The sequence below is a fragment of the Engraulis encrasicolus genome, chromosome 20, assembly GCF_034702125.1.
Source record: "Engraulis encrasicolus isolate BLACKSEA-1 chromosome 20, IST_EnEncr_1.0, whole genome shotgun sequence".
NCBI lineage: Eukaryota > Metazoa > Chordata > Actinopteri > Clupeiformes > Engraulidae > Engraulis > Engraulis encrasicolus.
In genome coordinates, this window is record NC_085876.1 from 17,582,717 (window position 1) to 17,598,494 (window position 15,778).

The 15,778-nt window shown below is 42.4% G+C and overlaps 1 protein-coding gene across 2 annotated transcripts in view; it reads left to right on the top strand.

The window, feature by feature from the left end:
- The window catches only part of sema4ab (sema domain, immunoglobulin domain (Ig), transmembrane domain (TM) and short cytoplasmic domain, (semaphorin) 4Ab), a 66,149-nt gene that overhangs the window by 45,475 nt on the left and 4,896 nt on the right, over positions 1 to 15,778 (top strand). Inside the window, exons 6-15 of one of the 2 annotated variants that reach the window (XM_063185518.1) lie at positions 1,037 to 1,142; positions 2,082 to 2,204; positions 2,904 to 3,031; positions 5,100 to 5,281; positions 5,707 to 5,851; positions 6,604 to 6,793; positions 7,676 to 7,791; positions 9,117 to 9,280; positions 12,565 to 12,641; positions 15,480 to 15,706. In XM_063185518.1, coding sequence (XP_063041588.1) covers positions 1,037 to 1,142; positions 2,082 to 2,204; positions 2,904 to 3,031; positions 5,100 to 5,281; positions 5,707 to 5,851; positions 6,604 to 6,793; positions 7,676 to 7,791; positions 9,117 to 9,280; positions 12,565 to 12,641; positions 15,480 to 15,706 — 1,458 coding nt within the window. The remainder of the gene's footprint in view (positions 1 to 1,036; positions 1,143 to 2,081; positions 2,205 to 2,903; positions 3,032 to 5,099; positions 5,282 to 5,706; positions 5,852 to 6,603; positions 6,794 to 7,675; positions 7,792 to 9,116; positions 9,281 to 12,564; positions 12,642 to 15,479; positions 15,707 to 15,778) is intronic. The other variant, XM_063185519.1, reaches the window with a different exon arrangement.

Here is a 15,778-nt window from a genome sequence, read left to right on the forward strand (position 1 = left end):
GGTGTATAATTATTTATCACAGCACAAACTAATGGCTGTGTGGCCACGAGCTTACCGGACCTGCATGGGAGCAGACCCTTGAGGTCTGAGTGCAGGGCCGGATTAACACACAGGTTAGATATGGCTGCAGCCAAGGGGGGTTCCAAATTGCTGAATTGTGACAAGATTTGATATTGAAGAACTCATCTGTTGTGTTGAGTACAGTTGGTAGACATGTCATCCTTATTTTCCAACTCGTAATTAGGACACTGGCTATGTAAATTTCATCTCGAAATTTGCCTTCCAGGGGGGGTCCACTCAGCAACCTGTAGCCTGGGGGCCCCTGGCCACCTTATTCCGGCTCTGCCTGAGTGCTCTTGGCAGCTTTCTCTTTGGTCATGTGGCTGGTTGACCTCTGCACTCGAGTGGTTCTGTTGAAATGGAGCTGCAGACAGCTGTGGTGCCACTGCAGCGTGTCTCTGTTAAACTTCAACCGGTGCTGCCCTCGAAGCACCTGGCTGATGCCAGGGCTGGACTTTCAGTCAAGACCACTATGCCAGGCATTGAGAGAGACAATGACGCCTGTGAGAATATTTGTAGGCATCTATTATGAGCTAGTTTGACCACAACAGCAAAATAAATATTTAGATCTGACTTGGAGAGGTCAGCTGTAGTGGCATGAATATTGGTGGTACCACCACACTGGAACAGGGCAAAATGCCCTGTATGCCATATGGCCAATCCAGCCATGGCTGACGCATGCAGGCAGATCCATTTGGTTAAGTGGAAACAAAGGTAGAACGTACTGCAAAACAGCAAGGTACAGAAATGATTATCCTTACATTTGAAATTAATGTAAGAACAAAGGGATGCTGAAAAAAAGTTGCTTAACAGATTTTACTGCATATATTTTATCCACTACATGTCATAGTGGATGAAGCAGTTCTTATACAGTATCTGTCTTGTCCTTTTTTTCATTTTGTGTTCATTTCTTTACTCTCTCTCTCCCTCTCTCTCTCTCTCTCTCTCTCTCTCTCTCTCTCTCTCTCTCTCTCAGAGCTCTGAGACATTCTCCCTAGTTTTGGGCACCAGTGGTAAACCCGAGGAGGGTCGAGGTCGGTGCCCTTACGACCCCTACCAGAAAAACACGGCCATTACTGTGGGTAAGTGACATCCCAAGATGCAGAAACAGAAATAGTTTAAAATAAATTATAGCTCACATTTTTTTTAAATTAAATCGAAACAGTTGTTGTTATTGGCAATATGTGTACTGGGGTCTAACAGTATATCTCTTATCGTAACACTTCTATGACAGACAGCACAAGATGCATTTAGAAACAGCAAAAACAAAAAAGTCTTGTCATGAGGGACACTCTGTTTTATGGTTCTGCTGCAGGAGAGAGAGTGAGGAAGAGCAGTCAGACACACGTAATCCTCTTGCTCTTAAGCTACGGCCCTTGGCTTAGCTTCTTATCTGAAGGGTTGTGACGTGACGGCCTCCCCAGCACGCCCAGTAGCCACATACCGTTTTGTCGATACATCTCGACCAGAATAATCTGTGACTGGGGTGCTATAAAAATAAGTTCACTTGTAGATGCTAGATGACTTGAAATATCTGCACAGCTTAGCTCAGCAAAAGGTTTACTGTCTATGTAGGTATTTCTCCGATTAATGTAGTCGAGACTCGAGATGGCCCTTTGTGTCTAACATTCCACATGTTGGTAAATAGAGTTTAGTGAATGGGGTGCTATAAAATAATGTGTTCACTTGTAGATGACTTGAAATATCTGCACAGCTTAGATCGGCAAAAGGTTTACTGTCTATGTATTTCTGAGAACAATGTAGTCGTGATGGCCGTTTGTGCCTAACAGTCCACTTGTTGGTCAACAGAGTTCAGTTATATAGTAAGGTACTGATGTTTTGTAAGCAACTGTTGTTTTTGGAGAACAAAGGCCTTCTTCAGTTCTGGCCTGGTGTACCAATGTCTTTGAAGGACTGTATCCCTTTATTTTGTCCAATTACCTCGTATTTCATTTGTTTCAATGCTACTGTGTGTGCGTGTGCGTGTGTGTGCGCGGGCGCACGTGTGTGTGCGTGTGTAGACGGAGAGCTCTACACGGGGACGGTAGCAGACTACAGAGGGAACCGTCCGGTCATCTCCCGACATCTGAGCGAGGGCAGCCATGTTGACCTGAAACTGGACGACACGCTCGGCTGGCTGGAGGGTAAGTTAACTTGCACGGACTCCTGGTTTGGCATCCGGATGCTAATTACCTCTCGCATGTTTGGCCAGAGAGTATGCGTCAGTCTCTGAATTGTCAGTGACCTCCTGGGGAATAGTCCAAGAACCTGGCTCAGTAGTTAACCAGGTTAACCCATTGATGCCTAAAGCACTTATAACATAGGCTGCTGAATGCCTGAGCCCTTTTTAAGAAAAGTTTTCCTCAGCCTATAAAAAACGAAATATCTCAGACTCTGAAGCATATAAAAACATGTAGTAAGTTGCATTTAAACGCTAAGACCCTCTTCTTGCATTAGAATGTGTTCATTCAGCTCTAACATACCAAGATTTTTACTTAAATTGTCTTAAATCTCATGAGCCTCAATGTTGCGTCATGCAGCTCCAGGCGCCAGGGCCAATGTTGCGCAAGGCAACATCCAGCATCAATGGGTTAAGTTGACCTAGAGGTAGTGGTAAATCATCTGATAGAAGAGCCTTTAACTTTTTAACTAAATGGCTCATGTGAGGTATCTATTAGCAGGCTTACCACTTCATGTTGGTTAACTTAGCCAGGTGTATCAGTTAACCATGTTCTTGAAATACCACCCTGGTTTGGCATCTGAATGACTCGTTGGGTGTTATTGGGTCTTACCATCTTCTAATTTTGGTCTTTCTCCCTGCTCCTATTTCTTCTCTCATTCAGATCCCACATTCGTCAGCTCCAGTTATATTCCGAGTGAGGAGAAAGTATATTTCTTTTTCAGCGAGGTGGGACGAGAGTATGACTTCATTGACAAGCTCACTGTGTCCCGGGTCGCACAAGTTTGCACAGTAAGACGGCTTTAGTGCACTGCTGAATGGTGTATTTTGTGTGTGTGTGTGTGTGTGTGTGTGTGTTTGTGTGTGTTAATCAAGGCTTAAATTGTAATGTGGTTGTTCTTGTATTTGGTAGTCCAGGGCATGCACATTAGCTTGCCTTGCATGGGCTGCAGCTCTGTGGACTTAATAAGGACAATTCAAAAAACCTTGCAAAGTACTGCTTAATCTCTGCAATAATTGGTAGTTTAGCAATCTGGCGGAGGAGGTGCTATCTTTACCCCTAAAGAAGCCTAAAACTGATTGTCCATTCTGGCCTATAATTTTACAACTGTAATGTAACGCATAGGACTTTGTGATTCTGATCAGTCCTTACTGACTGCTGTGAAATTTGAAAGAGAAAGAGGAGAGAGCTTGAAAGAGAGAGGAAAATCAGCTGTATGTTCTGCACATTCTTTTGAGCAGGGCTGTTTGTGGTCAGTTGCACTCGCGTTGTTGATAAGCTGGGCTGTGTGGATTTGATAATGGAGAATTCATTGCCTGCACATGAAAATTCATAGTGAAAGTACAACACTACCACATGATATAGTTACTGTGTAACTAATGTACTTTGCACGTGGTCCCTGATGAAATAAACCAATAAACCAATAAACCATATTACATAGCTGTTACACCATTTATTACATTGTACCTATTAAGATAGATAGACTGTGTTGTTACTGAAAACACTAAAAATCTAAAAAGGACCCAACACGAACTTGATCTAACCAGTGCAGAGTCAGCTGATTGTAACCTGGGTTGAAATGAAACGGTGTTTCTTTTTTCACTTTTATTTTTGACACCTCTGATGGTACACGTACCCCTGGTTGGGAAACACTGACCTATCCTGTTACAGTTTGAAATGTTCTAGAGCAGTGGTTATTAACCTTTTTTTCTTAAAGCACCCCCTTACTTGTGCCCAAGACAAGCCGTGCACCCCCAACCCAAACTTCTACTCGTGTATACACACTAAAAAATGATTTAAGTGATTAATTGCGATGATTGTTGCTCGAGACATTAATCAATACCTTAATGTCTTCAAAAGGACACCAAAGTATGTTTTAATTTGGTCCAATTGTAATGATCCCCAGCAAACTTTCAGTCACAACCTCAACACAAACAAAATTCCATGCACCCCCTGGAATCTCTGGCGCACCCCCAGGGGGTGCCCGCACCCCAGGTTTAGAACCACTGGTCTAGAAAGTCGCCCTGGCCAGACTACTCTGAGAAGTGAAAGCTTGTGCAGCCCCAAAACAAAACAAACAACAAATTGTGCTATAGGTTAGATTTGGAATATGGTTTAAGTAAGTTTAAACTTGAGAGAAAGCCAGAGCAGCACAGATGCCATTCTTTTTCCTTTAATCCGGTGCACAGTATACGTACTAGGGAGGACTAACGTTTTGATGGTACAACCTTCTTATATAAGTCAGAGGCCACTTAATTAAGGCTGTCTCTTCCTGTTACCTGATGGGTTTTGTTGGTTTCATGTGTTTTTATATGTTTTGGTGACTCTTTGCGTCTTATTGCTTATGTTACGCTCCAACACAGTATGGCCCTTATGGAGCGAACTATAAAACCAATCTCAACCTTTTAAAAGTATCAGAAACAACACCTTTTAAAAGTATCACCCAACCAGTGGGATTTTAATTGTGCAATTAACAAGGACATTAACCAAACATACACATACACATACACATACACATACACATACACGTACACCACACTCCCATGGCTGGAGAGGCAATAGCCAGTAGTTGCAACAAGTTACGCCTCCCCTGAGCAACTGGATCTTGCTGCTTTTATAGTGACTTGATTGAAGGGTCAGGTGCTGCCAATCAAGCCACTCCCAGTCACCTAGTTGGAGTTCATTGGAAGGAAAGCACTGGGAACATACAACCACAAAACACTCGGCCGTAACAGCTTATTTATTGTTAGCACTTATTTATATGTTTATCTATGTGTCTGGAATGTGCTGTGTGGATGACCAGGTGGCATTTAATTTCCCCTGTGGGGATTAATAAAGTCTCTCATCATCATTACCTAGAGTGATGTGGGCGGCCAGCGAACGCTACAGAGGCGCTGGACCACCTTTGCCAAAGCCCAGCTGCTGTGCCAGACGCCCGGGGAGCTCCCTTACAACGTGCTGGAGGACATGTTCACCCTCCAGCCACCGGAGGGCGCTCTGGAGGAGGAGACACTCTTCTACGGCATCTTCAGCTCCCAGTGGTGAGGGAACACAAATCTGAACGGATCATCTGAGTTTTTATGTTTTTTAAGAAAATACTATTATTACTGTATTAACATAATGAGGGTACTGTGTTCATTTTTACATTTTTCCCATGTTTTTAATGATCTGTGACTATTAACTGTAGCACACACACAGCCAGCCATCATAACTAAAGCAACTCCAAACTGGTTTAAAGCAGCTGAGCAAATAAGTTAAATCCCTGATGTTTGTGTGCTTACTGAGCTAAACGTCTCACCACTTCAGTACGGTAATGCAATACGGATATTTCAAGGCAAAGCATTTTTAGCTTGAAACTCATTTGAATATGACCCCTTTCAGTAATCACTGCATGCATGATGCATCTCTGAATCACAGCTACCCGATAATCCTTTTCTAACTTTTGGTCTCACTTCTCCTCCACAAGGTCTGTCAACTCCGGTCGCTCAGCTGTGTGTGTCTTCACCCTTGAAGACATCAAAGAGGTGTTTGCTGGGAACTATAAGGTCTTGAACCGCGACACCCTGCGGTGGAGTACACGGGTACAGGAGAAAGTGGCCAACCCCGGATCGGTGAATTTCTTTTTAAAAATATTTTTGGGGTTTCATGTCTTTATTTTGGATGGGAGAGTGTGAGAAGTGTGGCAGGTGCTGCTTTAGCTAATTAATAAGTAAGAGGCGTACTGCTTGGCCAAAAAAATGTCACCATCAAAAAAAAACGTATGTTGTGGTTCAGACTTAAGCTTTGATTACGGCATACATCTGGTGTTGTATTGTTTCATAAGACTGGATTTATTTCCATCTGTTGTTGCATTGCGTTTTCACCAAGATCTTGACAGCACAAGACCTATTTTTTTTTACAAATGGATTGGCCATCACAGAATCAAGACCTCAATCTCATGAACCTTTTTTGGCCAGACAGTGTGCCAAATTTCTCAGGTAGACAGTTCTGACCATATAGGACTCCACAAGCAATCAAATTGGTTAAAAGCACTTGAAGGCATTAGAAGAAATTTTCTTTATCAGTTGCGTCAGTCTGTCCTTATTAAACACAAGTTCTTATCGGCACTCAATATATCTTTTTAGTCGTACTCATGATAATCATCAGTTATTCTGTATGAGTTACCAGCTACTTTCCATGTACTGTGTTTCATAGCCATCGATTTATTTATTTACACTGGTTAAACTGTGGAACTTTACACTAACAATCTCTCTCTCTCTCTCTCTCTCTCTCTCTCTCTCTCTCTCTCTCTCTCTCTCTCTCTCTCTCTCTCTCTCTCTCTCTCTCTCTCCTTCTACCTCCCTCCCTCCCTCCCTCCCTCCAGTGCGGACTCCACAATGCCTCAGACAACACGTTGCGCTTCGTGAAGGAGAACTTCTTGACTGACAGGTGCGTGGGCCCGAGTGACCAGAGGATCAGCCTGCTGTCTGCCCACCACCACTACAGCCACATCGCCGTGCAGAGAGTGCACTGCGCCAAGGGGAGGAACTACACCGTCCTGTACCTGCTCACAGGTACGCCGGCACTGCACAAAGCCAACTGGCAACGTCCCAATATGTACAGTCCCATTTTTGTTGTTTTGTTTGAGACCAAAAGATGATTATGAGACAAAAGTTCAGAATGTCAGCTTTTATTTTCCACTCTTTACAGGTATATCCAGATCAGTTGAATAATTTTGGATTCATCACCATTTGTGTTACACCACTGCATTTTTTTTTAGATGAACGAAGGTATTGTAACAGATAATCTCACATAACAGAGGAAAACAAAATGGTGCCATAACCTTTGTTTGCAATTATTTCCTCAAACCTGCTACGCATGGATATCACCAAATGTATTCTTCCTTTGTGATGCTATTGCAGGCTTTTACTGTAGCTATTTTCAGTTCTTGTTTGTTTCAATGGGGTTTCTGCCTTCCCTCTGTTCTTCAGGAGGTGAAATGCATGCTCTACTAGGTTATGGTCATGTGATTTATTTGGCCAGTTAAACCTTTTGCATCCCCCCTTATTAAGGCCTATGTTTTTTTTTTAAGTTTTATTTTCACTGGATTATGTAAAATGCATATTCATTGATTCTGAATTAATTTCCAATTATTATTGTTATTAATACAATACATTAGCTGTGGTTGCACCAACTGACGACTGCTACTAATGTGAAGTGATTATTTCAAGCTATTTTAAACCCTACTGCAGGAAACGCTCCTCGCTGCACCTGTTCACAAAAGCGGCAGCAAGGCAACTGTGGCATTACACAAATGCCCTCACATCTGTACTGATCTTTATTCTTGCAGAAGTGACAACATTTCATGCCATGATTTTACTTGGAATACAAAGACCTTTTTAATTTGAAGAAATTTCAATTTATTTCATTTTTCTTTTCTTTTTTTTCTGATGCAGACGTGGGTTACCTGCACAAGACGGTTCTTCTGGACTCGGGAGCTCACATCATCGAGGAAGTGCAGGTGTTTGAGTATCCCCAGGCCGTCAAGAACCTCCTGCTGTCTGTATCCAAGGTGAACCTTCACACTCTATTCTTAAAGTTGGAAATCCAGACATACTGTAGAAATCATGTTATCATCAACAGTCAGCCAGTGGCCATATAGATTTGGGGGATAGCACAGGGAATTTAAATTTCAATGTTTCCTCTGTTTCATTGTGACCATGGCCTTGCAAGTCATTTTGACAGTAAAGGGCTATGCCACTATTTTGGGGCTTAATACAGTTAAAATCGTTGGCCGGGGTTTATAAAGGTGGTAAAGTGTCTTATTTTTCATGTTAAGCGTTGTCTTGCTTTAAGACAAGTTAAAAGAAGGAGTATGTAGCTAAGCTAGTGAAAGTCAATGCATCACTGTAGCATGTAGCATGCTACACGGATCCATTGACTTTCACTAGCTTAGCGACATGCTCCCTCTTTTAACTTGTCTTAAAGCAAGACAATGGCTTATATGAAAAATAAGACACTTTCCCACTTTTATAAACCCTTCATACTCATGGTCTGGAGGTTCTTTTCTAGGGAGGGTTTAGCCGAGCAGCCGGCCACTAAGCGAACGATTGGGTGAGATCCAATCGTTTCAAACCAGAACTGAGTGCAACTCTCCTGCCTTTCTAATCGTGTTAGGTCAATGAACCTCCAGATCATGAATGCCAATGAAGTCTTATGGGCGGGTCCTAGAATAGACAGCCCTGTCCACAAACGTTCAGTAATGCAGATACATGGTGTAGCTTAAGATTTGCATGAATGCCCAAAAGACTGTTCTCCCTAAAATCATGTCAAGTGCTTCCATACTCAAGATTCCTGGAAGACATTCAAGAAGATTAGACTACATAACTTGTGGAGCAAGTCTGCTAGTTTATTTTTTTTGTCTTTCTCTCGTTAAGCGATTATGAATGGTTTGTGGGATAAGGGTGTTATCGCCAGTAAAACAACTATGCCTTAGTAAATTTCTCTAAGGCAGATGTATGATGGGATACTTTCCTTAAATTGAAGTTTTCTTTCAGCTGCTGGATGAAATATACAGACACATGTCAACTTTGACAATAACCATTAATAATATATATAATATTATATATAATATATATATATATATATATATATATATATAATATATTATATGTATGTATATATATTATACTAATAATATATAATATAATAATAACAATAACCACCGCTGAACTATCTACAAGTCACGCCTCGTGAGGTCTCAGCGGGTTCTATGGGGACTGCACTGCTGTAGTTTGTGTGTTTGTAATGTTGGGAGTGCTTCAGATCAAATTCCTACCAACTCCTGGAATCTTGAATCTTGAATTTTGAGTCTGTGTTTTGTTTTGCTTTGCTCAGGGTTCTGTGTTTGTGGGCTCCTCTGAGGGCGTGGTGGAGGTTCCGGTGGCCAACTGCTCATTCTACTGGAGCTGTGAGGAGTGTGTGCTCGCACGAGACCCCTTCTGTGGCTGGGACCCCTCCCTCCGAATCTGCACAGACATTGCGAAAATCCAATCCAACCCGTGAGTACTGCAGACCAGCGACCTCATATAATAAGACATTCACTTAGTACTACTAAATGTTTGTGTGTGTCAAACTCACACTCAAACTCAAACTCAAACTGAGAAGATGCATATCCACCAAAAAAATCAGATGCATCGCTGCATGCATAAATAGGGTTTTGTGCCTATTCTTGTGGTACATCCCATTTCATTTAAAATTCAGTGCACACACACTTTTTCACTTTAAGTACATCCAAATTGTTGCATGAGAAGTTACTGTACTCACATATTTTTTTTGTGAATTAGCAAGCTTTGTTCATGAGGTCCTCCCAGAGTCCTACCCGCACCGCACTCCAGCCAGACTCATTAAATTATCTGGGAGAGGAGGCGTCTATTTATGTCCAGAGACTTACTTTGTCTCTTATCACTACAGCAGGACGAAGTGCCGATTGGGGGACGGAATCGTTTTTTATTTGGGTTATTCTCAAGCTGGACTCAAACTTGGGTCCACGGGTGGGTCAAAGACGTCTAACATGAAATTGTTCTTCAGTGCAACGCATACTTTTGCTTACTGTAAATGCAAAAAAAAAGATATTTTTTAAATTATTTTTTTGGCTTAGCTTTCATGCATTCACTTGAGAAAACATGTAAAATCATGTTTTTCACCGTTACAGTAAGCAAAAGTATCCGTTAGCACTGAAGGTCAATTTCATGTTGGACGTCTTTGACCCGGGTATATGGTATGGCACCAACTGAGCCACGGCAGGCCCAGGACGAAATACTGTAATTCTTAAAGGACCAGTTTGGTCAATTTCAACATGCAGTTGTAATGCTCACACTACCCTGGACTTGTCAGTACCTGAGGTTTTTTTTCCTTCTTCTTCAGGCTTTTCCGAGATCTTGGTCATTGTAATGGGGGCAGCTCTTTGTTTACATTTCATAAAAACATTTTTATTTATTCCCAAAAACATCCGAAAGGTTATACAACATCAGCAGACAACTAGCAAACAGCGGTACCTTATGGGAAAATATTTGGAGTAGGCCTATGTTAATTAAAAAAAAAATGTAAACAAACGCTGCCCCCATTAGAATAGCTCATATCTCGGAAAGGGCTGAGCCAAAAAATGTGGAATCACCGGGTACTGACAAGTCAAGGGTAGCATGAGCAATACAACTGCATATTGAAATTGACTGAACTGGTCCTTTAATGTAGCATCTCAAACTCTGAATTTTGTACATTTGCTGACTACAGATTGAGCTGTTTTCTGCTTTAGCCGTTTGGATGTCAAGTACAACCAAATCCAGAAAGTGTATGTTTCAGTTTGTTTCAGTTCTGAAATTGCTGACACTATTTTAAAGTTGAAGATTATTCTTTAAAATGTTCATAAAACGCTCATGAAAATGTCCATGATAACTGTAGTCAATTGTCATACATGATTTAGCATTTATCTTATTATGAAACACAATAGTAGTAAGAGTTGGTACACTTGGTAAATTGAGAATGAAAGGGAAATACATTCATTTTCAAAGCCTTCAAGCCATGTTAGATTGAAAACATATCATCTGTTATATCCGAGTGAACTTATTGTCATGGGTAGGACTGGGTACCGAAATTCAATTCTTTGATGGAACCGAATTAAAAGCCAAGGTTCTACTTGGAATCGAAACGTGCCTTGTCTGTCGGTTCCACGTTTCGGTTCCTGAAGTCTGACTGTCAGAGCCATCAAATGTGTGTTTAAGCACGCGGCCATTTCAGCCAATCACAAGTGTCACAAACTGACCACGCTCCTCCTCTTCCCGTTTCGCACCTCATTTAAACGATTGATAAGACAGCTGATATTCAACCAGCTGATTGTACTATTGAGAAACAAAAACATGCCGTCGAAAGCGTGGCTATATTTCAGGAAAGTAGATAGCCTAAGGAAGGAGCGCGCTGCAATATCTGCGATAAATTAATAGGCTATCATGCAAGAATGGATGGCAATACATCCAACCTGTTCAAACACCTGCTCTTGCATTCGATTAACTTGCGTGCGGAGTTGCAGCATCTTTACAACGGCACCGTCAACCTCAACTATGACCTCGACTCTTCAGGAAGATGTCTCTGACTCCTTGGAAACATGTTTTTCCATGAAAAGAGCTAACTTAGAAAGAACTGGTCTTGTGTTGGGGACGCACAAATGTAGCCTATTTAGACCGTCGGTTTAATTCGAGGGAACAAAGAACACAGCGACAAAAAAGATTTCCTCTCTATCCGGCTGGATAATAACGCCATGGTTTACTTGAAGTAGCGGCCGCTTAAGGTTAAATAACTGTGGATTGAAAGAACATAAAAACGTTCCGTAAAAAACTGTAAAAAGCTAAGAATCTCAGCTTTCGAACAAGCCCTAACACATGTCTGTAGGTCTAGGTTAAGGAGATCGCTGGCTGTTAGGAAAAAAATGACGAGATAAAAAAAATGGTTGGAAAGCGCTATTTTTCGCAGCTTTCGAACAAGCCCTAACATGTCTGTAGGATAAGGCGATCGCTGGTTATATATTTATTTAGGCCTATATATCGTTTAGATTAGGACTCTTTAGCTTAGATTCACCATGGCACAGTGTTGTCGCGGCTACTTGCAGCAGCTGATCATACGGCCCAGTTCTAGTCCCCGTGGAAATGGCGTGCGAGACAGCACCATCGAGACCCCGTCAAGTTTCATGAATAGCCTATTTATGAAGCCTAGTTGTGTTAGAACAGTTCTGCAGTACCTAGTAGAAAAGCCCCAGCTGTCGACAGACTGGGTAGCGTAGGCTACTTTAAAAAATCATGTCAGGCGCGCTTGACATAGGATTGGTACCAGAAGTGAAGTTGCACCGTACAGCAGAACAATTTTAATCAGACATGAGTACATTTATCAGTATCAAAATCGTTTATTATACTTGCCAAGGCATGCCGAGAGGACAACTTGCAGCATGCAATGAATGATGAATGCTGTATAGAATTAAATGCCTTTAACCCGCCATTGCTTAAGTCACGAGGAGCTCCGCCTTGTGGCAGGCAGGGAAACTCGTGATTTACAGACCCGTTACGCCATCTACTGGCCACTTTGGGTAACTGCAGGTTTAATTCAGGGTTTCTAGGAACCGAAAATGGAACCGTTCTGGTACCGGAACCGAAACGAAGGAACCGGAAATGGAACCGGAACCGAAAATTGTCAATCAATACCCAGGCCTAGTCATGGGGTGTGTTTAGTGTTAATCAACAGGTTTGGGGATGAACAGAACTGAATGAATGTCACTGTGATCCTTTTCTTTGCCTTCCAGAGGGCAGGATGTGGAGAAGGGCAACGTGCGTGAAGAGTGTCGACGCTCCAGCTCTGCGCCTCTCAGACCCCCAACAGGTCAGTATGTCTCACATGACCGTTGCCACCTCAAGCATACTGCAGTCATCAGTTTTCACAAGGAAGAGCGCAACACTGCCTCTTCGACACTGCTTCTTCAGGGTTCACCACTTTTAAAGTAAACAAAAATAAAAAAGACATAATAAAGGTCTGCAACTCTGATCTATGCTCTCAAAAGTTTAATGGCATTACGTTTCGGGCGCTCAGTCCTTCATCAAAGTGGCTGCAAGTTTTGGCAGCATAGGTCAGGGGTGCGTTTCTCCAGAGCATAGTTGTTAGCCAGTTAGCAACTTGGGTACTGGTCAATGCATAATTGAATTGCAAACAACAAAGTAGCTAACATAGTTAGCAACTATGGTTTTGAGAAATGCACCCCAGTGTTGTGAATCTGTATCACTTCTTTTCAGTTCTCTTTTGTAGTCCAGAGGTGCTCTGACTGAAGCTGTCCTAGTTAACCATCAGCTCTGATGGGCCAGAGAATTTCGGAATGATTCCTCCACACTGCTGTCAGTCTGGAAGTGGCAGCCGGCGAAACAGAAGACAGCATCTTTTAACACCGCGTATTCAAGCCAACAGTTGCCTACTTGTTCAGACTTCTTATAGTAATACGTGGAAAAGGCTCGTCCAAACAATCTTAAGGGAAAATCTGGTAGCGTATGCTGCTTAGGACAACAGTGCTTGTCGCTCATTTGGTAGTTGCTTTGCTGTAGTGCTGCTAGGCAAGCTAACTGACCCCGACGGCACCCAACAAGATCAGATGGAGAGCTAGCTGGGTTTGCCGAGCTGGTCCCGGGTGTTTCCAGGTCAGCTTTTTTTGGCACTGGCTCTGGTTGGTCTGCTTGCCGAGGGTTGGCCAAGGTCATGGGATGTTTTAAAAACTTAGAATATCCATTTGCAGTTTGCACTCAATTAGTTAGGCTACAACTGCTGTAACATTTTTTACAGGCTAGCGAGATTGATACTACCAGAGGTAAACAAACCAAGTAGCGCGGACGGAAACAGTAGTCAACGTCACTATGTCACATGATTGCTGAAAAATATATTTAGTATATTTTTTTTAAATGTACTAAGATTCATATTAATGTCATACTACCATGTATTTTAATCAAAACATCAAAATATCAGTAAGCATACATTTTTAACATTTATAGGCTATATATATGTTTTACCATTTCCTTGGCCAGATGTCATTACATGTTTCAGGTACCAGGGGGGCCCCCCTGCATTGATTTCCAAATAGTTACAATGAAATGTTTGATTGACTACAGCAGACATAATGAAGATATTATTTTTATATAGCCTATTATATTATATTATACTTAAATAAAAAATATGATGGTAAACCTTTTTGTAAACGAGGTCAAGAAAAGGGTCCTAGGCTACGTTAAACTGGCCAACAAACAGTGCCCAAACCATTTGTTGGGGAAAGAGAGTTTTACATGTCCAGTGCGCTGTCCTTCTCGCGCTCACATGCTCCCTTCTTCTCTCCTGCACTCCAGTCCTTCGAGGGGATAGTCCTTGCCATCTAAATGGACGACTAGAAAGTGTTATCAGACACACACGTGTTGGGTGTATATCCGGATAGTCGTGCGAAATGGCGAAACTCAGCCGGTAGATTATTACTGTATGTATTGATTGATGTGCCTGAACTCCCAGCTGTTAAAAATAAGGGACGTCGGTCCATTGATTCCACCACGACTGAAGGCACATTCCAATACGCGGCTGTCTATTGCACAATTATTCACACATCACGTCAAATCACAAATTAGAAGTCTCTTGCAGTTGTTGACCTATGCCAAATTAAGGAAGGGTGCACCGATTCAAACTAGAAGTTGGCTTATAGCCAAAATATACAATGTAAAAACATTTTGTAATTATGTAGGCCACATATTTATGATAAGGAGTTGCTGCGCTACAACTGCTGCTCAAGTTGGTGATCATAGTCATCTCAAGTCCAACTTGAAAACGGCGTACATCGTCTGAGAGCAGTCGTAGGATTTCATCTTTCCTGCGCTTACGATGAGATTTGATAAATGCCAACCGGTCGTAGAAAAAGAACGTACGCACAACGTATGTACGATTCTCATCGTACGCTGCTTTGATAAATGAGGGCCAGTGTGTTCACATCAACTGTTAAGTGCAATTTGATGGTCGTAGAGTCGTTTGCAGTTCGAAACCGGTGTAACAGACACACATTTTGTTGTGTGCAGTATTGCTAGAAGCACTTCTGTGTGCATGGCATGTCCACATTCACATGTCTGTGTCTGACGTTGCTGTTAAGTCGATTCTGTCAAAATGCTTGCCATTTCTCAAAACACCTAGAATCTGTTCAGCATCTAACTCTTGTATTGGGGATTTTATTTACATTGTTGAAATGACCTTGAATCAAAATGAGCTCATGACCAGTGAGTCCCAGTTCCAAGACTAAGCTGGCCTGAAAATGGTGGCTGTCATGATAAAATATGGGAAGGTAAAAATACATTTCAAAATCCTGTATAACTGTAGGCCTCATCTCTCTCAGCACGATTTGTGTGGTTTTGAGAAATGGCCTTTCTGTGAAACGCATTGGATTTGGCCTCTCATTTACACATAAACAGAGTTCCTTCAGTTTTAAAAGTATTCCCTTTAGGGGGCTAAAATACACCTGTCACACATGTCGCAAGTTTGTCCGCATATGGAGATTATACGTAAACGAATTTAAAAAAATCTGCATTTAAAAATATCCGGATACGTGTAACCAGCACCTAAGTGTGTGTGTACTGTAATGGTTGTCGTCTTCGTGTTCGTGACCGTGTCCTGAGTGTGTCTGTGACGCGTAGCTTGTCTGATGTCCTGTAGCCACTTGTCGTCCAGGTGAGTTGGTGTCGGTGTCCCTAAACGAGGTGGTGCGGCTGCAGTGCCCCGACGCGTCGCGGCTGGCCCGTCGCCACTGGGAGCGGCCCAACAGCCGCCTGTCGCCCGAGCTCTACCTGATGCAGGAAGACGGCGGCAGCCTGCGTTTCCTGGCCACGCCCATCACACTGGGACACTACCTGTGCGTGGCGGTGGAGAACGGCTACCAGCAGGTCCGCATGCAACACATTGATCCTGCCTTTGAATTGTACTGCATTTATGCTGCATTACATTACACATTGATC